Source organism: Drosophila subpulchrella, chromosome X (assembly GCF_014743375.2).
Source record: "Drosophila subpulchrella strain 33 F10 #4 breed RU33 chromosome X, RU_Dsub_v1.1 Primary Assembly, whole genome shotgun sequence".
Taxonomy (NCBI): Eukaryota; Metazoa; Arthropoda; class Insecta; order Diptera; family Drosophilidae; genus Drosophila; species Drosophila subpulchrella.
The window spans coordinates 28,803,606-28,826,914 of record NC_050613.1 but is presented as its reverse complement, the minus strand read 5'-3'; the positions used below and the strand labels follow the sequence as shown (position 1 = coordinate 28,826,914).

Sequence of the window (23,309 nt, the reverse complement as noted above, 5' to 3'; positions counted from 1 at the left end):
CAATTTGCCCAACTCATTGTGGGAATCAATCGGCTGTTTAGATTCAAGGCCGTTTGCCTAATGGCAGCCAAATTAAAATCGCAAAAACACACAGCAATAAAGCTGCGGAGGAATACGGGGAAAAAAAACAAAACTAGTAAGTAAGCAGCTTATGGTTAACAACATTTTGTTGACATTTTCGCGGGGAACTTCGGGGCTTCCAGTTGCAAAAGGCCAAACATGACTGGCACTCGAGATGCGAATCTTGTGGGTTGGTTTCCCTGTTTTCGGGGATTGCACTGGCATTCCTTGCGCCGCTAATGACAATCGCAAATCGCAAATAGCAAATGTCTTGTGGAGCCCAGTTCCCCAGCTCCCCACTCCCCCCGCCGGCATTCCTGTCATCACTACTCCAATATTTGCCCTGAATGAGACACTAAAGTGAATTATTAGTTGTGCAAATAATTGCACAGTTGGCTTTGCACAATGTCTCTCCCTCGACGAGGATTCTGCCGACAGCTTGTGGCAATATTTGGTCAGCGTAATGGCAGGAGAAATGGTTGGGCGCAGGGCTGGGATTTGCTGGGTTCCTAGGAAGCCCTATGATCAGATGATCACCATAAAACTAAACAAACTTCCCCATGTGTACTGTTGTGGCCGTATGAGACTGGCTTTAATATCTGGATTTATTTTAAAGTCATGGTAACCTAAAAAAGGGCTATACCTCAACAACAGGCAATTTTTGAAATACATCCACTTAAGTAATCGATATTCATTCCATTGGGCTAATTACAAGTAAATTATGAATTTGCCTGTTCTAGCAGTTAAATCAAAATATGCACCACCCCTATAATGGCACTCGATTACTGCCCCTCTTCAAATTGGTGACCCCAATCCTGCAGTCCCCATAAAGTGCTGCTACATTGTACTTGTCATCGTCATAGTCACCGTCACCGGAGCTCTAACAAAAAAGAGGGGCGACGCCTATTAAACGGAGAAAACAAAATGTTGTGTTTCAACGTCATCACACAGTGAGATGATGGTGATGGTGATGGTGTGATGATGTTTATAGGGACGATGATGATGATGATGAGGTCGGCACATTCCGAAGCCGTGACCAGTTCCCTTTTCAATCCCCCTTTTTAGCCCCCGATGACGTTGCAGTCAGCATGCGATTTTTCCATGGGGCCAGGCTAACCAGCAGTCCATCTGTCTATGAAAGCGAGGCATCTATTTGCATTTACTTCCCTTTTGCAGCCTATGCCCCCTGCTTTTGCACTCTTTTTCCATTTTTCAACTCAGCGGGCGGTGGTCCAGTTGCAGACATTCATTTTGGTTTATAGGTAAAGCCTGCCTAGCAGCCCAAACCCCAAACCCCGAACCCCTAACCCTTAACCTCAAACCCCAGGCCAACAAGCCCCTCCGATATCCACACCCAACTGAGCCGGAAAGCAATTTAGTTTAAGGGGGATGCCATGCCTTTTATAAATGCATTTCACACTCTATTTTGCACTCACCATTTAAATTGTGGACATTGGATATATGGCCCAGGCTCCCGTTTAACTGCAAAAAAGAAGGAGGCACGGGTTAAGTGTTGGTTGCACAGGCAAAGAGAAATATACGGTGGAGTTATGGATATTGATTTGCCTATAAGTGGGCGTGATGCCGTTTCTTCAGGCCATCAAATATTTGATGAGTTCGGTATGGTATAGTTCATGAACCCTATGGTGAGGTATGAAAAGCGTTTTTCAGCACAGCAACTTGAAGGGAGATTATTCACATTTCGTCTGCATTATCTACAGCTTGAAAACCGCTCTTCTCCACTCTGCTTACATTTTAAAATAGTTGACCTTCCTGTTGCCCATTTTGCATGCCCATCACGTCGTTGTTTTTTTCTCTTTTTACTACTAACTAAAAACAGGTGCCAAAAAGCGTCAGTGGTGCCAAGAATGCGAATGAGCATCTCCCCTGCCGGAGAATAAAACTCCAACTCATTATTTTACATTTGTTGTTTCCTTCTTTTTTGGTTCATGACCCAGAAACGGAGAACGATCTTTTTCCTGGACAATGTATAAGTATCTTGGTCGCGGTTTCGTCGCTCGTGAAACTTGGAAACGTGAAATGTACGTGCGGTCATCTGTCATGATTCTCAGTCAGTCACTTGGCCTACAAAATCGGGGGCTATAGGTATTTGGGGTGAGGAGGGGGCTGCCAGGGGGGCAGACTGCGGTTTGTTCTGTGGTCTACAGTCCAACTCAACTCCACTCAACTCAACTCCAAAACCAAGTCCATTGTCTATGTGCGTGCGCTTTGCTTAAATGTCAATTATTTCACGCTTATTAGATTTTTGATGGCCTTCATCACGAGACGACGACTGGATGGTGATGATGATGATGATGATGATGCGAGAAAGCAGCCGAAAAAAAGGAGAGTCGCAGCGAAAGAGCCGCAGCTCTATATATATATTAGATACTACACATACAACAGACGACGTAAAAATAAAAGTAATGCGTCGCTCTTTTTTATGGTCTTATAATGCGACCTTAACGCGCGTGTGTGACAAAGATCTGGCATCAAAAAGAGAGAGATGGATCCGAGTCCGAGTGAAAGAGACAGCGCAGAGTGGACGGAAAGAGACAGTGACAGTTTTCTTCGACCGTCTAGACCCAGAGAATACGACCAGACTCTTCCAGTCAGATCAAGTGGGTCAGTTCATCGTCTGCCACAAATATCGGATCATCCCATAAAGAAGAGCACCAACCATCTTCAGTCAAGATCAAGATTAGTATTGAGTGAAGATCGAATGATGGAACTTTATTTGACAGCTTAGTATGTTAATCCTCGTGTATATTCAAACACAAAATCAAGTGGTTAAGACCCAAAAAGAATCAATTAATATTCATCAAGATCGTAAAAATTCTCACCCATTTACCCATAAAAAATTAAGAGCTTTAAAACGGTAACCTTTTTTTATGCCACTATCAAGAAAGGCAACTTATTTTCACGAGCATTATGGAAAAGCGTGGGAAATACTTTGAAATGAAAGTCAACAATTCTTTTGGCTATAAAATCAATTTCTGATTGGGTTATAAAAGCTCGGAAATCCACTAAGTATTAAAGGCACATTTACACATCTTCCTCGGAACCCTTGAGGATCGTTTCCCCAATGAGCCATATAAGGATAGTAGCATAAATAGAGTTACCTTTCGCTTAATTCGTTTCTGCGGCTCATTTTCCCGCTTTCAAACCATTTTCAAACATTTTTCGCAGATGCAATAAAGAAATTTTCAACAATAAACTAAAACGAGCTCTCTGGACAGCAGCAGGGGCTATATAACTTTGTTCCGCCAACGTAACGACATTTTGTACGACCCCATTTCCAAAGTCGTAATAATTTCATGAAAAACGCAGCGAAGTCGACTGCATTTTGGTTTTCACTCGGGGGCAGGCCAAAAAATAGAGGGGGGTAATGTGCCAGTAAAAGGTATTTTAACGCTGGAATGCCTCCTTTTCCTCCCCCTGCAAATGTCGGAAAATGAGTCGGAGGAGTTTTCCTCTTCGGCTGCTTTGTCATGAAAAATAACTTCGCTTCGTTGAAATGACAGTCACGATTTTGTATTTTTTCGCTCTTTTTCCTTCGTTGTGTGTCTTCTTTTTCCTTCTTTTTTTTTTGGTAACTCCTCATGGCCACGTTGTCTGGTTTTTTATGATTTCCACTCCTCACTTCTTGTTCTTTTTTGGACAGTGTAGCAGACTAAATGAAAGATGATGAATTTATTAAATTCCCCTGTCTCTGTGAAATATGAGCGAAGGTAGGGAAAAATGGGTTGGAAATTACGTTGCCTAGCAACTTTGGACCAAAAATGTCAACGAAGTGACAAGGTAAGCTCTATCGAGTTTTGGTGGAAACAAATGTGGTTTTAACCCATTTCGTTTTATTCCCTTGATTCCGCTTTTTGTTCAATTAATTATATCCTTGCATTTTCTCATATTTGCGCGTAATCAAATTTTTTCTTTAATTAGGTACTTTTATTAAATTTCATCGCATTCCCTGTTGCAACATATTTACATTTTGCTGCATTTAACCTGCAGTCATTATTTAATTGCATTAAAAAAGTTGAAGCATTGTTTGGACTTGTTTCCATTCACTTTGTTTACTTGAACCTTTAAAATATTTAATTTGAATTCATAAAGAGTATTATTAATTTCGCTTACAATCCGCGGTTTGGTCAATAAATAATTCATTTTATTTTTCTTCATATTAAACTTAATAGTTATATTTGCATATAAACTGTCAACATTCCCATTGTTTTCTGTTCTACTTCCGAAATTCCAAGCTTGCAACGTATTTATACACTCCTGCATTTAACCTGCAATCATTTTATGATTGCATAATCATTTTATGATTGCATTGTTTTCTTTTCAATAATTTCACTTTCTTCAACATTTATTTATTTCGCTAACAATCTGTGGTTTTCTTGAAAATTATTTATTTTTCTTAGATAACCTATACATTTTTGTTTTTATTTCCATAGGTTCCCGTTCCATATCCACTGTCTCAGCTAGAAATGTGAAAATTTGTACATGTTCTTATTTTCTTGATTCGTTTTTACCCGCACCAAACAAAGCCAAACTCGAATGGGAAACTTTGTTCCGTTTCCGTCCGTATTTCCCCTGTTCCTTGCGCAAATTCTTTTCAAACAATTTTTCTCCCTTGCCCTCGGGAAACTCTTGGTAAACTGCGGTGGCTAATAAAGAATGTAAATGGAGCAAATTGCTTGGCCGAAAGGTAAAATTTCATAAATTTCGTGAAAGGGAAACGAATGGAATGCCCGCGGGGCGGAACAGTGGAAAAGCGCGGAAAAGCACGTGAAGCAAACTCATCGGGCGGCGAAACTTTATTCGAACAAAACTTGGCCAACAATCGTAAAAATTGCGCTGTCATTAATCTGAAGACCCCACCTAACCTACGCTCGAGATTTTTGGGGACCCCAGTTTTGAGTTCCGACACACCTCCTTTGGCGCCCGCCTATGGTACGGTGTTATAAAAACGTTTAGACCTAATTGTTTGACGTTACTTTTTGTTGCTCCTATTTATTTTTGGTTACAGTGCCCAATGGGAAAAATACCTCTCAGGTAAGTCCTTTGGAGAACATTACAATTATATTTTTCTATCAGTAACATATGCGGAAATTTTTATTTAATTTTGAAATCTATTTAACTATGTTGTTCATTTAAAAATTATTTAGAAGTTGATATAATAAAAAGCTTGATTTAGAAATATAGAGTATCCCACAGTATTCCCATCTTCGACCGTCTTTTTTGTATTTCCTTTTTTTGGCAGCGTTAAAGGTTATTGCTTTTGTTGAAATTGCTTAGGTGCAACGATTTGTTTCCATTGGTCTGAATAGGTTTTTGCTTCATTTTTGGGCCGCTTTTGTGTGGCCATCAGCCCAAAAACGGAATATCGAAATCCGACTTGAAACCGAAACACTCGAGTCGCCGGCTGCTGCTGCTGTGAAACGATTTTTAATGACTGAAATATTAAAATAAAAGGTGATACCTCTCCGCCATTTGCCCACCTTTTCCCTTTTTCCGCTTCGAATAATTTGAATGCTGTTCGTGCGGCCTTTTGTTTATGGTCAAATATAAATTTTTGCTGCTCCCCTTTTTTTTTTGGTTTTTTTAAGAGGCGGTCTTATGACACTTTTCATTTGGCCCCTGCGGCGTTTGCTTTTCTTTAATGAAAAATTAAATTAATGAACGCACATTTGTGGGGCTGCTGCCGCTATTTTTGCCTCTCCTTCTTTTGGCCTGTGCAAAGTTCTGGCAGGCAAATTAATTTGGCAATTGCAATAAAACTTTTCGCAGCAGCAGATTTTGGCCATTATTCTCGGCTAAAGAGATCGTTCTTAGCACTACTAGCCGTGTCCTGCTTATAACCAAAGCCATTAAGTAAATTGGTCGAAAGTTTGCTCCTTTTTCGCCTCTCTGGTGTCCAAAGGCGTCCAAAGGGGGTTTAAGTAGGCGGAAAAGGTGAAGGTAGGTAGGTGGTAACCTAATACCTGACTAATTGGGTGCCAAGATCCGATTTCCCGGATGAGAAACTTTAGGGCGGCCTTAAGAAGCAGCAGATTGTTGCAATGAGCAATAATTGCACTTTGACACGACCCTCAGCCCCTGGTGGAAGGTCCTCGGCCTGCTAAAAACCCACCCCGGGAACGAAAAGACAATGGACAATGGTCCTGCTGCAGCAGCAGCACCCCTCTTTCTCCACACTAATAAATCCTTGTCACAATATCCCTTTGTTTTGCCATCTTTTTTCACTTGAGCTGCGCAGGGGGAGCATCATCATCCTTTTTGAATTTACAGCGCAATAATTCAAAACACATTCGCTGACTGACAGAGAACGCAGGGACGGACTCAAAGGGGCGGAAGGGGATGGCTAGCGAGATGATTAAGGTCCTGTCGGCACGCAAAATCTGCAGCACCACAAACAACAATATGCCAGATGCCCATTCCTCATCGTCATTATCATCCCATCGTCCGATTCGAGCGCCATATGAGCCAGATTAATCAGAAAAATCGGACTAGGGGAAGTAAACTATTTAATGAGGATCAAGAGGCGCTACGAAGTGGATCTTAATAAAGATTTACTGATGCAATAAATAAAGAAGCACTTGAGAAAACTGAGATCGAGATAGTTCTTAAGAAGGATGTTTCTAAAATAAAGAATTCTTCGGAGAACTAGAACAGAAGTTAGGAGACCTATTTAAAATAGCCAGGTTCCTTGGTTATTAACCATAACCATCACGAAACTTACTCGAACTTGCAACTGAAAATTCCAGTTCAACTGAAAATAAAGCCGTATCAGAGAGGGCGAGGAATATGTCCTGTGAGAAGAAGACCCTCAACGCAGGGCTAATAAATTTTAACAGTTATTTATGGTAACAAACATTGCTGAATAATTCAGAATGGAGTGAAGGAAGCGAGGGGCGATGGTAGTTAGAAACTTAACAATATAAACGCCACATTTCAGTTGACTTGACTTCAGACGAGGGGATTTGGCTTTGGAATGGGGATTGGGGATGCAACTGAATCCGGCTCAGTTGCACTCGGTGCAAAAGTGCCACTCTATCTCCTAAACATTCCCCCTTTCATTCCAAAGAACGAGCACTTTTGGGATACTTGAACTTTTTGTGTTCCTCCTCTGATTTCCCCCCTCATTTTCCCCACCTCCAGTGCTTGTGTTGTATCTTTAAGTGCTCAAAAAAAGGAGATGTATTTATATATAAAGATATATATAAATATACGGCACTGTGAGTACTTATGCCTTTCTGTGAAGCTTGTGTGCTTAATTCCATTTTCATTTTCATTTGCAGACAACACAGGACAACAGGAAGCAGCGGCAGCGAGGATGTTTTGTTTGAGTTCTCAAAGGCAGGCGGCTCCAGTGGCACACATTACATTCCTACGATCCCCAGCCATTTGCACTTTTCCGCTTTTCCACCGAGTGGCCCCGGGAAATGGGTCAAAGAAATTTAATTGGCAAGAAAATAGGATGCTGCGGTGCATTACAGAGTGAGTGTACTGTGATCACAGACTTCAGGGCGAATCAGCTTTTTCAACGGAATAAATCTGCTGAATCAAAATTGGGAGTGCATTATTTCGAAAAGCGTGGGAAAGAAAATTACCTCGTTGCCTCAAAACTTGTGATTTACAAAGACTGCATCCACAATTAAATTAGCTTGCACAATCGTGTTACTATAGGTCAATTTCTAGGATTGGTATTTCTAAAGATAAATATTCTATCTTGGTTTTAATATTTTTTAAACGGTGAAAGTAAATCCGCAGCCGAAAACGGGGATTACAATTAATTTCGTGTATTTCCCAACCACTTCGGGCCCAGCCGTGAATCATTTTCCAGATTTAAAGTGCTCCCACTCTTGGGGTCGAAGTTCTGTCCTCTCTCTAGCAGCATATTATTTCCCTGCCCTCGTAAATCACAACGAGGTGTGAAATTAAAAATAGTTTCTTCTGACATCTAAATGCGATTGTCACTCATCTCGCCCCTTAAACTCCCCGACTTTTCGCAGGCGTGGGCGCCATCGAAAATGAATTTATGACATATACACTACACATCATTCAATTGGGCTTCGGATTCGGATCCGCATTCCGATGCGTTCTCGGGGCATTTCTTAAGCGGGGTGGGGTGCCCAGATGTGGGAGTAGTCGAATTACTGCATGGTTCATTAATTTAAATGGTGTGTTCCCAGGTCTATAGATGTTTAAACTATTATTTTTTTTAGTTACTATATCAGAATCAAATATTAAATTGATATTTTCTGTGGGCTCCACTCTAAGCTCTCTACAACAAGCACACCTGGAGGCTGAGTATCTGTGTAGCCATCAGATATGTGAGTCATAAGTGCCGCCACTTCCGCCTGCGAGGGTTCAAGAAACTCCGAAAACCCGCCTGAGATTTGTGAGTTGATTTGAGGTTGATGCCTGAGGCGGGGGCATTGAAAGCGCTTAAGTTTTTTATCTCCATCTCCCAGCCCGCACTTGGGATCTCGGATTTGTACTTTGCCTCCGCTCGGGGTCGCAGCGATCGCTCTTTGAACTCGGATTACGGATTCTGGCCGGTTCCATGATCTTTTCTTGGGGAGTTCTTTGCTCTTTTTTGCGAGTTTTCATTATCCAAGACTACATTGTCACTAATTGTCTATTTATCCAAAAATACGAGTTTGTCCTCCATTTTTAATTGATCAAGGTGTCCTATTACATTTTGTATTAATAATAATATAATAATTTTTGGACCTAACTTTCAATAACGGTATTCGCCATGAACATACAGTATGTTATGTTATGTATGTTAACACCTAACTTCTCTTGAAAATATTCTCTATATTTTTCCACTTACAAATAATTTCCCAACTTGTACAATGACTTTGGGTTTCGTTCCCGACCTTATATAGACATCGCTTGGCTGGTCCAACTTCACGTTCTCGCATGATGTCAGCTGCTACGACCTCCTTCGGCTTTACTACTCCCCCTGCTTATTCATCGATCATCCATCTATTCATCGAGGCGGCTGCAAAAACTATTTACAACAAACGAATCGAGGGAATTAAAATTAAAATTGTGAACAGCAGCAGCTCCCCTCGTTGCCCCCAACATTCGATAATTGACTTGGGCTTAACGCAATTAACAATGGCAGGAAAAAAATCAACGTTGAAAAAAGCTGACAAAATATATACGAAAATAATGAATAATCTCCGGCAGAATACTTGGACTGCGTGGGGAGTTGGACGTCGGATTGTTGGATTCAATAACCGACACGGCCATAAATATAAACATGAATATAAATAGCCGGCACAAATAAATATGAGTAATCAGTGCTCTCCGCTCGATGCGATGGTAATCCTCCGAAGGTTCACTCTGGCGGAAAGCGCTCAAACTAACCATGAAAATTATCAAATAACCGGCCAGTCCGCCCACTTCCGGGTGGCTATGTTCGTAATTTTTGGCCAGAAGTGCGGCTCATCATCGTTATCTTTAAATTTGTATATACGATCGCTCCGATCGCGATCGGTCAAATTGGTCGGCCAGTGGATATGGCCGCAGGTTGGCATAATCACCGAACATATTTCGCGGATGAGCGACCTCCAGATATTATGCACAGTAATTAGACAGAGCTTGAAAAAACCAGCATTTAGACTAGAGGTTACCCTTTACAATTGGTTTTATAACTTATTAAAACTACGATAATCCTCATAAAAATCTAATAAAGCCCATAAAAATCAATTAAAACCCGTATACCGTATGAATCATACATTGATGAAGGTACTAAAGGCTTATTAATGAGCTGAAGGCACTGGTGATGAGCACCTGCTGAGATCGTGACTTGGCCAACTTCAAAACTTAAAACAATTCTGGCATTGTTTCTTTCCATTTGACGTTGACAAGTCAAGTTTGTACATAATATAAAATTTAAGCACTCTTCCGAATTCCGGGTGTGATCGCCAGATTGTAGTATCGAAATTCCCCGTGTCCCTGCGCCTCCACCACGTCCTCGTCCCCTCCATTGTAGTTCACCTTCATCCACCACCAACATTTCGCAGTCCCAAAGTCAAGATGTCCGCCATCCTGCTGTACGGAATTTGCCTGGGTCTATCCATTCTGTTGCTGCTCGTGGGCGCTGCCCTGGGACCTCTAAAACGGCTAGTCCTGACCAGGTAAGATCTGCATAAATTGGAAGATCGGGGGCTTTTTCCGAACTTCGTCCGCCCCCAGGAGAGGTCACAACCAGTTGTCATTGGTGCCGGCGCCTCAGCGTGGCAGACAGAGAGAACCCTACGATCCCTTGGAGCAATCATCGTGGCACAAATCAATCCGCGAGCACATCCGCCACTTGGCCCGCTACGTCCATGTGCCACCGGATCTGGAGGAAGCCGGGATGCCCGAGGAGCTCCATCGCCACATGCAGGTTCTGGCCATGCTGCAGGATCTATTCAGGGCGGGAAATTTGCAAAGGACCTCCGTTTCCGTTTCCGCCTCCGCGCCGGATCTTGATCTTAACCAGAATCGCTGAGAGGTAATAATAGGAATAGTGGGAGAAAAAAAGCAGCTGCCATTTCGGGTTCCATTATAGTCCATGATCCCCAAATAAATTCGATGCTTAAGCCCCATTTTCTAGCTTTCTTTGGTTTTGTCTGCCTTATAGATTTGTAATTGCTAGAACTGCTTGATTTCCCCACCTATGGTAATAGGTTTCGAAAGGAAAGTGGGAATAGATTAGGGGCCTAGTTCCTTGTGGTTATTACAAGGATATCGCATGACAAGCCGTCATTAAGTGCGTGGGACACTTTGAACCAAAGGATTTTATTTTATTGAGCCAACGAACTACAAATACCCTTAGATTACTTCTAGGCTTATATTAATAAATGGTGATTAGAGTGTGTTGCCTATGATATTCGCTCATTGATATCATTTGATTACGCTTCAATCCAAAACCTGGCTAAACTCACCGGATAACGTAAACCAAACGACACATGCCTCACAAAATAACCCACACACCCCGGACCACAAAACGTATTAGGGGGCACTCCGGGAAACCGGGAAGTCCCCACGCCGTTCAAGGACCAAGGACTCGCCAGGGAGCTGCTCAAGGAGCCGAGTCGCAAGGAGGAAACAGGAGGATTGACATGTAACTGTTTGTCACACAAAATTAGCGTTGGGCGTCGAGTGCCGAGTGTCGGCAACATCATTTATCAATGTATCAATTGTAAGGCGACAGGCGACAATAAAAACAAAGCCACTCCAGTTGGCAAATAGGGGAAAAGGGATGGGATGCGATGTGTTGGGGGTTGGGTTGGGAAGGGGCAAAGGGAAATTGGGAAAAGCCGGGGAAAACAGAAGGCGAGCTGATAGCTGATAGCTAATAGGGAAAAAGTCTGCCAAGACGAGGGTTGACAATTGGCAATTGGAATCGGAATCGGAGACATGTTCCATGTTGACGTGGAATTTTCCAGATTTTTCGCCGCGCGTGAGTGAGGATAATTAGCTGGGGATTTGACGGAGGGTTGATCTGAACCAATACTTGAAAGTTATGTGATTTATAAATACATTACTTGGAAATAAGGAGATATATGTTTACTTTAATATTATAGGGTTTGAGCCTTTTTGTTATAATAATGTTAAATATATTTAAGAATAGCTGGTTGGTCACAAAATAGATAGTTAAAATATGCCAAAATTACTTGAAAATATGCACATTTGCTGTAAAAAAGAATTGGGCCTTGGAAAAAGCAATTCCATGGCAGATTTTCCCTCCATTTCGTCCGTTTACACACAAATTTATATTGCAAGTGCAGCAAAATGCCCACAATTCATTGGCAGAGCCCCATAAATCTGTCATAACCGGAGCGACCAAAGTCAAGTGATCACTCTGTCAGTTCTACCCGCACTAAGGCCATCTCACCCACCTCATTGAACTGACATTTCAATGACATTTTATCACACTTAACTTTAGGTTTCAGCTTTTTCGTTTCTTGCTTTCAGTTTTGCTGGACGCACACGTGGTGCTCTGCATACTTGAAGAGCTCTTTCTGCCGAGGGGTCACCATACATACCATCCTCCGTATAACCATCGTTAGTATTATCTTCGCACAGCCAACATTATTATTATCTTCACCCACATTGAAATGCAGTTTCGTTTCGTTCCACGTTTTTCGACACGCTCAAAGTTTATTAAACGATGCCCTTGGCTCATTGACTGAATGACTGACTGACTGACTGACTGACTGAATGCCTGAATGAGTGAACGAGTGGATTTCAATGTTTGGTTTTCAATTTGGCTTCGATCAAGCAGGGCTCTGAGTAAATATTTATCCAGCGTTTGGCAATCGAAGGTCGTTTCTTGGCCCTGGTTTGAATGGACTTACCTCGCGGTTGAACTCCACAATTTGTCGCGTTTTGTGCATACATTATAATTACTATAAGCAGCCAAATATTCCCTGGTTTTCCAAAAATTTTTTTTTGGCATTTTGCACAAAATGTATATTTAATTAGCCGGCACAGCTTATTTGATATATAAATATTTTCATTGCTTAAAATTGTTTTTATTTCATGATGGTCGGAATGTTGATGCAGTTTTTGCGGAAAATAATCAATTTGTCAGTTCAACTTTAGATTTTATATCATTTGGCAAGACTCATTGAGTTGTTCTAAATCCTATACCTATAATAACGAAAACACGATCAGTTCCACTTATCGATAGACAACCGATCGATAAAAATTGTTATCTAGATAATTAAACATCAAATATCTTTCTATCTTCGAAGGACCAAGGCAAGCATTTCTAACAATACAAACAATCTAAATTGCTGGGACTTTAACCACATCCTTAATTGAATTTCCTCCCATAAACCTTGTTTTTCAATCCCACTTTTCACTTATCGATAGACAATCGATCGATAAAACAATTGTTTCGCCTCAGAATTTCAACACTCATCGATGGCGACACCCGTTAAACGAGGCTAAACAAAAACGAAACAAATCTCGTAAAACTCCACTTGACACTTGTCTCCATCGAGTGCCGTTCTGTCTCCCTCGCCCCCTCCAGCCTCTCCTTCTATTCGCATCGTGCCCTCTCTCTTTAGCTCCCTTTCAGAGGTCCCAGCCCCATTCTCATTCCCATTTCTATTCCCATGGTGCGTTTGACGTTTGCTGCTGACATGTCAGCAAAATTTTAACTGGCAATTTGCAGCAGAGCTCGCGAGCTCCTGTGCTGGTGGTACCCAACAAGTTTTCATCGGCTTTCCCCCTCGGTTTTTCGCATTTTCCAGCCCCATTCTCGCACGTAGGGAAGTCCAGACAGGACGGGCAGGGGGTGGCATAGAAAACGGAGGGGGCACCGACAGGCAGACAGTTGGACTCGTCTCCTTGCCCCTCGACACTCTCTGTCTCCATCTTTTCCTGCCTGCAACAAACACAACACAATATGTTGCTACGTCTGGATGTCTGGGTGTCTGGGCCCTGCCTATATGAGTATATAGCCCTTCTATAGCCCCCACTCGAGTTTTGTCAGCTTTTGTTCATTGGGTGCGACTGTTGTTCCACCCACACCTCCGACACTCCACCGTTGTTTCTCACAGCGAGCTCTTTTGGTAATAGTGTCAAAATAATTTGGGTTGTCATTTGTTGGGCCCCCTTCTTCTGCTCCCATTGCCGCCCCCCAATTTGAAATTCTGCGTCCGAACCTTTGGTCTGCGAAAATGGGTGGGAAGAAGGGGATCTATGAAGGGGGGTGAAAAAATATCGAAAGCTTATGTGGAAAAAAGGGATCAAAAGGTCAAGGGGTCAGTTTCAAAAACAATATAAATACTGCTTTTTATTTCCGACATCCCTATAGGTAGAGTAAAAAAACAGTAATGGGGCCCCGTTGAAGTCCTAATTTACTTTTACTAGCCATGTGTGTGGATACACATATATGTACTTTTTGTTGGCACAGCAAATGTTACAAAAATAAATTCATTCCTAAAAAAAAGAACATAAAATTAAAGGATACAAAAAATATGAAAAGGAAGGTTTATGGTAACTTTAATTAAATTAAATTTTAATTTAAATTTTTCACAAGATGTATGTTTACTTTCTTGCTTCGTGTCTTGTTTACTTTTAATTAAAATCTCATCTGCACGTGTATTTTTCTAGATATTTTTCCAAAAATTGCCCACTTCTAAGTGCCGAGAATCGTTCTGATTTATGAGATCATCACCACTCGATTGCTGTGCCGCCCTGAGGAGTTGTGCCTTTGTTTGGCTTGAATTTATTTAGCCTTGCGTTCGATAGTTCCTTCATAAATCATTGCTTTTTCCTCGTTCATATGGAACAAAAACAAACTCTGATTGATGGGGAACTGAACAGGGAGCAGAAACAGGAGCATGAATCGCTTAAGTGTCACTTTCCACCCACAAAAAAACAAAACACCAGCAAAAAGAAAAAACGGTAGGGAAAATCTCTAATCCAGCAGGCTCACTCCCTAAGCGCCAACAAACCCCTCTCATCATCATCATTTTGCCTTTGTTTGTTTGCTAATAGCTTGTTAGCCATTTCAAAAACAATTTTCTTTCTTACACATTCCAGCGACGGCACAATGGCATATAAACAACAACATTAGACAGCAACATGTGTAGCCCATAACTTGCCACTGCCCCGCCCCTTTTTGCCCCGACCCACCCACCGCCCCTTTAGCATGTCCTTTTCCTGCTCTGTCATATTTCAAGGCAAGGAACAAAAAGGAAAAGCAGAAAAACAGAAAAGGCGCCAGGGAGCAGGCAAAAGAATGGATGGAAATAAGCAAGGGAAAAGCGGGGAAAATGGGGAAAAGCGGGACGCACACTGGCACATATCGACAGCTCCTGCCATAAATTTAACAGGTAACAAGCGACACCCCAATCCCCAGAATGAACCAAGGCAAAAACTTCTGCTGACTTGCCCCCAAAAAAGTGCTGGCCGAATGTCACTCATACGCCATGTGGCACCGGCAGGGAAACCCAGGTGAAAAAGATTTTGATCGATCACTTATCTCTTGGCACGATAAGGCATGGGATAAATTCATTAAATTATGAGTGGTCACTCAAAAGCGTGATGCAGGAAAGACAAAAAAGAAAATCTAATCTGTTTCTAAAACTAATTTATTTATAAGGTATGGCCCTTGCCATACCTTACGATCTGCTTCAAAAGGATATAACTTTCCAATGCTAAAAATTTAATTTGGAAAATAAATCACTTCATAAAGGTTACTTCTGCATGGAAAATCTCTGATGTATAATGTTACATATATCATTAAAAACAGTCCTGTTTAAAGGCATACTATCTACCTTTACGCTTCTCAACTTCATCTCTGTTGACAAGGTATGCTCTTTTTCTTAAATATTATATAATCATATCAAATTTCTAAAATAAATAATTTTATAAAATTTATTTCTTCTTGGAAAATCGCATCTCTCCCGTTTAAAGGTACATGTTATACCTCTGCGATCCTCCTCTTTGTCTCCTTTGAGGGACGCACAAGTGAATCGTGAAGTGCTCTCGTTGCCGCTCCAACTTGCCTGGTAAATGATATCCCTGCTCAGCGCTGAACATAATCCGTATCTGCCTAAAGTCCCATCCCACTTGCCGGTTCGTTTGCTTTGGCTAACTCCAATTTTTACCAGCTTGTTGCTAATATATCATGACAAACGAAGGGTTGTTCGCTCCCCCTCCTTTCTCTTTCGGGCTTTTTTTTTATTATTTTTTAACTTTACGTTGTTGTTGTGGCTGGAAAAGCCAGGCTGTTACATTTCTCCCTCATTTTGTTTTCAGCACAAACTTTGTCGCAAGTTTGCCTGTGCCTGTGCCTGTGTCGCCTTTTGTTTCGCCTTTTTCAACCCTTTTTTCCCTTTTCCAGAACACATCCGGTGCTGAAATGCTGAAATACTGGAATACTTCCCCCCGCATGTGTTAATGGCAAATTAAAATTCACTTAACAACATTCCACTTTAGTTTCTAATTTGGAATTTCATTCCGAGACTGCACTTCCCATTTGGCTGGCTGGCCCTCGTTTTTTATTCAACTGCCAAAAATCCTCGTTAAGAATTTATGAGCCGAGCCACAAAAGCCGCAGACACCGCTCATGCAATTTGCATCCTGTGGGTGCTCCACCCAGAAATGGGTTCATGGAGGGGTTATACGGGGTTTCAGGGGGTTTCAGGGGGGTTAAGGGGGGCTTACAGAGCGGGTTGTCAATAATAAATAAGCAATGCGGTAGGCAAAAAGCTTAAAGTACGAAAACGAACTCTAGAATACTCTGAATGCTTGTGATAAGTAATGCAGTAAACAATTTTCTTTTGTAGCACTGGAATATTTAGAAAATACAAAGAAATACTCCTATTCTCATACCAAATACGTAATGTAATGCGTTCAATTCGATGTTTTCTGTTTCTTTCGTATCTGAATTTGTAAAATATTTTAGTTTGTCAAGTCCACTCAGAACTATTTCTACTGAACTAGCCCGAAATCCCATTATTTCTCAACCTGTGTGAAAACCGACTTGCCCACTTTTTCCACTCATCAAAAGGGTATGCAAAGTAATGCAAAAAATTCCCACAGTCCGTGTCTGGCTCTTAATATTTCCTTGTCCTCTGGGGGCGTCTTAAAAGCTTCTGTTCTGTTCGGTTCTGTTCAGCTGAGTTCCGCAGCCACTCCGGGCTCTTTCTTTCACCACCTTGCCTCCGTGCAGGGAAAACGAAAACCCCTTTGGCCAGGAGAAGGAGTCTTGCTCAATTGAAATCAATTAAAAATCAATCAACTCAAATGTAGTGAAAAACAATTTTTAATTGAAAAGCAGGAGATGAAAGTGCGGAGAGGTGAAGAGCACCGGAATCCGGGTTCCTGGATCCTGCATCCTGAATCCTGAATTCCGGACTGGACCTGGCGGCACCTGAGTGCTGAGTGCTCAATCCCGAAGTTCAAGTGGCTTCCACTTCCACTTGCAAAGAGAATAAGGACACGCCACGCCACACACACACCACACACACATGGACTTGGAACTGGAGAGCTGGGGAGCAAAGTGCATGAATATTTTATGAAGATAAATAAGGATAAAAACTTCAAACGACCACGAAAAGTGGTCGCTGCTTGAAAATGGACCAGCAGTGGGCTGAAAAGTGGGCCGAGTGCGGACCACTGGGCGTATGAGCAATGGGATTTGGCATTTGCATTGCCAACCAATTGAAACAGAAATCAAAGAGTCGGCCGCCGCAGCACTTTGATTGCCAATGCGCAAAACTTTTCACCATATGCTGAAAAATAGTGGTTAAAAGCGGGTGCCACAGTGGGTGGCTTTCTTATTTGGAGCATGGACAACCGCTAATGTTGTCTGCGGCCAAGTTGAAGCAGGAATAAGTTTGCGATACCCTCTTGTGGGAGGTTTTAGGAGTATGTATCTTTCAAATGCCTTTTTGGGCTAGAAATCGAATCAAAGACAAATGAAATTCTTTTCGGGTACCATTATGATATATTTGAATATTTGTTACCACCTAGTAGATCTATTTTTATTCGATTTATGCTATTGCAGAATACAATTCCCTCCAACATCAATACAAGAGGTATTAAATAGTCGACACCCTACGATCGCGACTCCCTTTAATGAACTTTGGACATCGCCTGCTCTATGAGCCAAATGCTCCAAACAAACAAACAACAAACAAACTGCAAACGGAAAAAAGCCAAACTCATTTCAAAGCTATTAGGCGAAGAAGGAAAAATTTCTCACAAACACTACACAAAAGCGGGGAAAGAACTATCAGAAGAAGCCGAACAAGGATTATACGTTGGGAACTGAAATTAAGAGCAGAAACTAAAAGAGATGCCAGTCTAACCCAGTTAAGTGGAGCTTTGGGTTCTACCTTATAAACCTCTATGTAATCTTTAATCTGTCATTTTTTCAACAGTTTGCCATAATAAAATCTTAATTGTATCTACTACTTTCACCTTTGGGTTTCTCACTGATGCTTTGAAGTTAATCGATTACCGATAGCTGCCTTCCTATCACGATATCATCTCTATCGCTGCATTGATTCCTTTTTGGCAGGCCTTCTGAAAACATTCTCTTTGTGGTTCTCACCCCCTCCCCTGTTACATTTACTGGAAAAGGCGTTAATGTGATGGAAGCTACGCCCCCCTTTTGTTTGACCCAACGGCCGACAGGGGGAGCCACTCAATGTAATGAAGGTCATTACAAATGTACTTTGAGTCGTGCAAAAAGTGCGTAACTGGGGCCAAGAACAAACCGTGAGGGGCAAACTCTCTCTTTCTAACGCATTTTCCGAACCCCCCAATCCCCGGACTTTTCCAGCCCCCCTTCCATTTTCCGATTTTGTAGGCAGCTTTGGGTCATTAGGTGACGCCTGTCCATGAGCACAAAACGTAATTAGTCGACTACGACGACGATGACAGCGAAACAGAAACATGTAAAGTGGAGCGCTCCACTGACCCAACGAACGATCCATGGCCCACTTTTTGGCCCCACGTTTCTTGGCCATTGATGAGAGCCAAAGTCTTGGCAAAAAGTTGGTAATTAGGATGTTTGTGCTGATGACAGACGGCCAAGTTGAAGGGATGAGGATGGGAGTTGAACTAGAACAGGATCTCATTTCCCAGTTCCCATTTCCCAACGGGTTTAGGGATCACGGTGGCATTTTAAAATTAAGTTGACATCTTAAGTTGAACTTGTTTAATTAGATTTTATCATTATAATCAAGTCAACAGTGGCAACCCGAGACGACGACCCCCTTTCTTCGGCCTTTTGCCCAGTGTCCTTGAACTCAAACTCGAGCTTCGCCTTGCCATTTCTCGAAAGGCGAAAGGTGAAAGGTGAAGGGGCGGCGAGCATCCTCTCTGCCTAATTAGAATTTGCATTCGCGTTGCGTTGCAAATGGTAAACAGAATCCCCTTGAAGTAGGCAAAAGTCTTTTAAGCACTCTGGATATTCCTTCGGAGGGTAATTTGATTTGATGGCACAACGATGATGCCCATCTCCATGGGCATTCCTCAATGGGATCTACTTTATCTCCATTGCTACGCCTTCAGAGCCAATCAATTCCTGAATGCAACAATGTGAGTTAAGCGCATTTCGAAGCTTGAAGTTGCACATTTGCAACAGTAAATCGCATTGATTGTGTGGCTGTGCTGCCCCGTTCCCTTTTGGGCATCAAAGTGTTAACAATGAAATCGAAGCTGAGTTCTGGCAGAAAAGCGTTCCTTTGCTCCAACTTTGGGGCAAAGTATGAATGAGGAAACGGGGCATCAGGGGTTTCCCCTCAATGCGAAAATGTGGCAGATGTCAGGGGAAAGCTCGAGAAGGGACTGCCAAACGGAATCCTTTTCCAATTCCGCTGATGAAATGACATATTTCGCTCACACAAAGACCCTGCTGCACATTGTGCGTTTGGGGGTGTTAAATAAATAATTTCGAATGAATAAATCAGCAAGGATTTGACCCAAACACACTCAGCAGTGCAAAGAGTTTCTAATTTCAGCGTTTACAAAAAATCTACATTCGGCAAACTGGAATTCTAATACCAAAAAATGATCTTCTACATATATAACGCTCTCTTTGAAATTTGAAGAATCAATGGCTATATCACACGAGTAGTCACAGCGTTCAAATTTGAACAATTTTTCTCTGTGTAGACGCACTCCTCAGCATCCTGATGCGCTTCAATTACTTAAGCAGTCAATGCCACACAGCAACAACAGCAACATTGCAACAGCAACATCGCAGCAGCAACATCGCAGCAGCAACACCAACAGGGAACATTGAACGCTGAAGTGGCGACGTCGTCAGAAAGCGACTTGTGTACTTATTTTTAAACGTATTAAGGAAGCGGCGTGCTAAGGAGTCGCCACCAACAAACACATTGAATGGCAACAACGGGGAATGAAGAGTTGCAGTTGCAGTTGCAATTGCATTCGCATTGAATTAATGATGCACGTGCAACGCAAAAAGGGGGAAAATAGGGTTGGGAATGTCTGATATCGACATTCAGTTGACTGCACTGTCTGCCTGCGATTTTTCTTTGCTGTTGTGCGGTTTTCTTTGAGTTCCAGGCGATTTAAAAATAAAACCAAAGAGCATGTTTTGCTAACTATTTAAAAGTATCTATTAGTACAATTTAATTGAATTATTTAGAAACATAGTCACGACCAATGTATCTCTTAGGAAATTCACTAGCCAGTATAAATGTATCACATTTATCAAAGCGGAATTCATTCGTATAATATTTTACGGCCAACCACAAAAACCTTTGTTTTTTGTAGTTTTGCCAGAAGTTGGCCTTCCTTCAATACTAAAATGGTGCTAGATATTTTGCAAAAGGACATTACCATTACCACAGCCTTTTTAACTCTTTGAGGGCCATAAATTATGCAAAATTCTTCCATTTTTTGCGGCAGCTTCGCGAAAAGTGTCAAAGCTTAAAATTCCTCTCAGCAATGAGCGGTTTAGGAGGGGGATTCACCCCGACCCGCGTGACATAACACTTTTGCAGTTCAAGTTTGGTTTTCCCGCACTTCGCTTTACTTTTTGACAGCCATAAATTTTCGTCCGGCATGAATTCGACAGCAAACCAAAAGGAAAGGACAAAAATTTCCCCATTCTCAGTCCAACTGAAAATGTTGGGAATCTGTTTTAGCGGAATGAAAACTTCCCGAGGACTTGCACTTGCAGTCGCAGTCGCAACTTTTCGGTGGAGTCCGATCTTTTTGGGAACCCCCTCCGCCCGCCACCTGTTTGCTTTATCCCTTTATGTGTAGTCAAAACAAACAAAAAGTTTCCACTTGAAATTCCCCTGTTTCAAGTTCCCTCACCCTTTATCCCATTTTCAGGGATTTCTCTTTTATTTGAGGAAAGTGGCAGGAAAAACAAAATATTATTATTCAAGTTGTTATTCCAGTTGCTGACATTTAAGAATTGGGCGAAAAAAATAAAGTAAAAGAAAGTAACCCCTTTTACAGATTATTATAATTCAATAACTTAATATATTTCAATAATTAAGATTGAATGGGAAGTATTAATTATTACCATCAATACCTGGTGCATTCATCAAATATTGATTGAATAGCATACAATACATTTGTAGAGTAGTAGAGTTTGGCTTGGCAAAAGTTGTTGGTTTACCTTTAGTTTTGCAAATCCATCAATTAACTGGCTTTTCCTGAAGTCTTTTTTTCAACCCGCTCAATTATCGATTTGTGGAGAATAAGCAGACACAAGGACATGGGGGGAAAATTGGAAAAACAGTCTTCGCATTGAAATCAAAGCCACAAAACCCATCAAGACATTTTTTAATGACGCCACGAACAGACGGAACAATATCCCCTTTATCATTTAGCCCAGAGCCCCCTCATTCCCATTGGAAAACTCCACTCCCCGTTGTCTGCTCTTTTTCCTCCCCCCAAACCCCTTGATATTCCAAATCCCTCTGCTCCTTTGAGCGGGTGTCTGATGAATGACAGGTCTGTACACAGTTAAAAACACTCAACGTCAGTTTTATACTTTGTAAATATAAGATTTGACAAGCAATCATCCTTACAAAAATATTTTGGTATTTCTTAAAAACGCATTTACTTTTCCATTAACATTACAAAACTGAATATTCACTTCTAATATGTTGATGATATTTCTGAAAATTATTTTTGAAATATCAAATATCAATACAGTTCTTTCTGTGTACTTTTCAGCATTTTCACAACGCAACAAATGCAAATTGTTGTCATTCAGGGATATCCTGCCGATTTGGGCGGGGGAGTCCCCCGTTTCAACCAACAAGGACGCATGATTTTTGCGGTGTTTTTGTGTATATTAATGCGGCTGGCAAAGTAGCTTTTAATTAGCATGTTGTCTGCGGCCGCAATTACCCTCCTTTGCCACCACGCCCCTGGATTTGTCGTGGCCCCCTGTTTTTGGGGCTCTTCAATGGCTTTTCCAGGTGGCAGGGAAATAGTTGGAGGCTCGTGAGTCAAGGGTTTCCCCGGCTTCCCCCTCTGTGGAGAGGGGAACGGGAAAATAGGGGGCGCTCAAAGTGGCTTAGGCTCCCGCAGAGTGACTGCAAATAAGCCGCGATACACAGAGGGATATGATAATACCTCCGCAGATACTTTGCCATCCTCAAACTTTTGTGGGGATTAGGTGATTCGGTTTCGGGAAGGGCTGGCGGAGGGGTTCTGAATGGGGATTTGCCCACAAAAGCTCTGCGGTTTTGCTACAAATTCCATAATGATTCAATGACGCTTGAGTTCGAAGGCATTAAATGGCAGGCAGGAGGCATGTTACCTCTAATTACATTGCTTTCCAGGAATGCAAAAGATGTAAATCGTTGGAATGACTATGAAAACACATTTAAAATGGAACAGAAAGAGCAAAATAATACCCAACAAAGGGATTGCGATCAAATACCCACAAATATTTAAAGAATATCTTAAAAATGCACTACTATTATTTTTCAGTTAGTTCTACAGTTTCAGTCTGAAGTTCTGTGTGTCCTAGACTTACTTCGGGTGAACCCCTTCTACACTCATAAAATTATTTTTCTAAATACTAGAAAAATCGCCCTAAACCTGAAATCGCCCTAACATTAAGAAAAATCGCCCTAAATATAGGACAAATCGCCATAGAAAATATGTTTTAGGGTTAATTTTTCTAAAATTTCTATTATTTAAGGTGAATTTTTCCGAGCACATGCTTTTAAAATTTTCTCATATTTAGGGCAAATCGCCTTATTTCGTAGAACAAAAAATCATCCAAAATCGCCCTTAAAACTAGAAAATTGCCCTTGAAATTTGAAATTCGGTAGCCTAGCGGTCTAATGCGCTGAACTTTCAAACTCGTCTAAATGGCGTGAGTTCGAGCCCACGAAGAGTCAACATTTATTTTTCTTTTTTGTGCAAGTTTTAAGAATTGAATTCTTAAACAATTTTGTGTGCAGAGGCAAAAAAAAATTTTAGAACACGTCAAAATAACAAATAAAAAAATTTATATTACATTAAAATAATAGTTTTTTAATGTATTTAGTCTAATTGGGTAAAATAAAACATAATTTGTTGTCGTTAGTGAGAATATTTCTTAGAATTAAATTGAGAATTTGTTCTTAGAAAAATTGAGATATGCACCCTTTTTGCGCGTCGCCTAGCGCGATGCGTCTTTGGTGCAGCGGTAGTGCTCTCGACTGCGAACCCAGCGGTCGTGAGTTCGATTCTCGCTGCGACCACGAGAATTTGTCTCAAGA

The 23,309-nt window shown here is 41.5% G+C and overlaps 2 protein-coding genes across 5 annotated transcripts in view; one reads left to right on the top strand and one right to left on the bottom strand.

Moving 5' to 3' along the window:
* Positions 1–23,309, bottom strand: part of LOC119557419 — a 74,412-nt gene that overhangs the window by 31,815 nt on the left and 19,288 nt on the right. For 3 of the 4 annotated variants that reach the window (XM_037870168.1, XM_037870171.1, XM_037870170.1), the window contains one exon: positions 1,497–1,542. The exons of the other annotated variant lie outside the window; for it this stretch is intronic. The gene's annotated coding sequence lies outside the window, so the exon portion shown is untranslated. The remainder of the gene's footprint in view (positions 1–1,496; positions 1,543–23,309) is intronic. 4 annotated transcript variants of the gene reach the window in all.
* LOC119557426 lies at positions 9,945–10,664 on the top strand. The gene is made up of 2 exons (XM_037870177.1): positions 9,945–10,217; positions 10,276–10,664. The coding sequence occupies exons 1-2, from the start codon at positions 10,117–10,119 to the stop codon at positions 10,571–10,573; spliced, it is 399 nt and encodes a 132-aa protein (XP_037726105.1). The 5' UTR covers positions 9,945–10,116; the 3' UTR covers positions 10,574–10,664.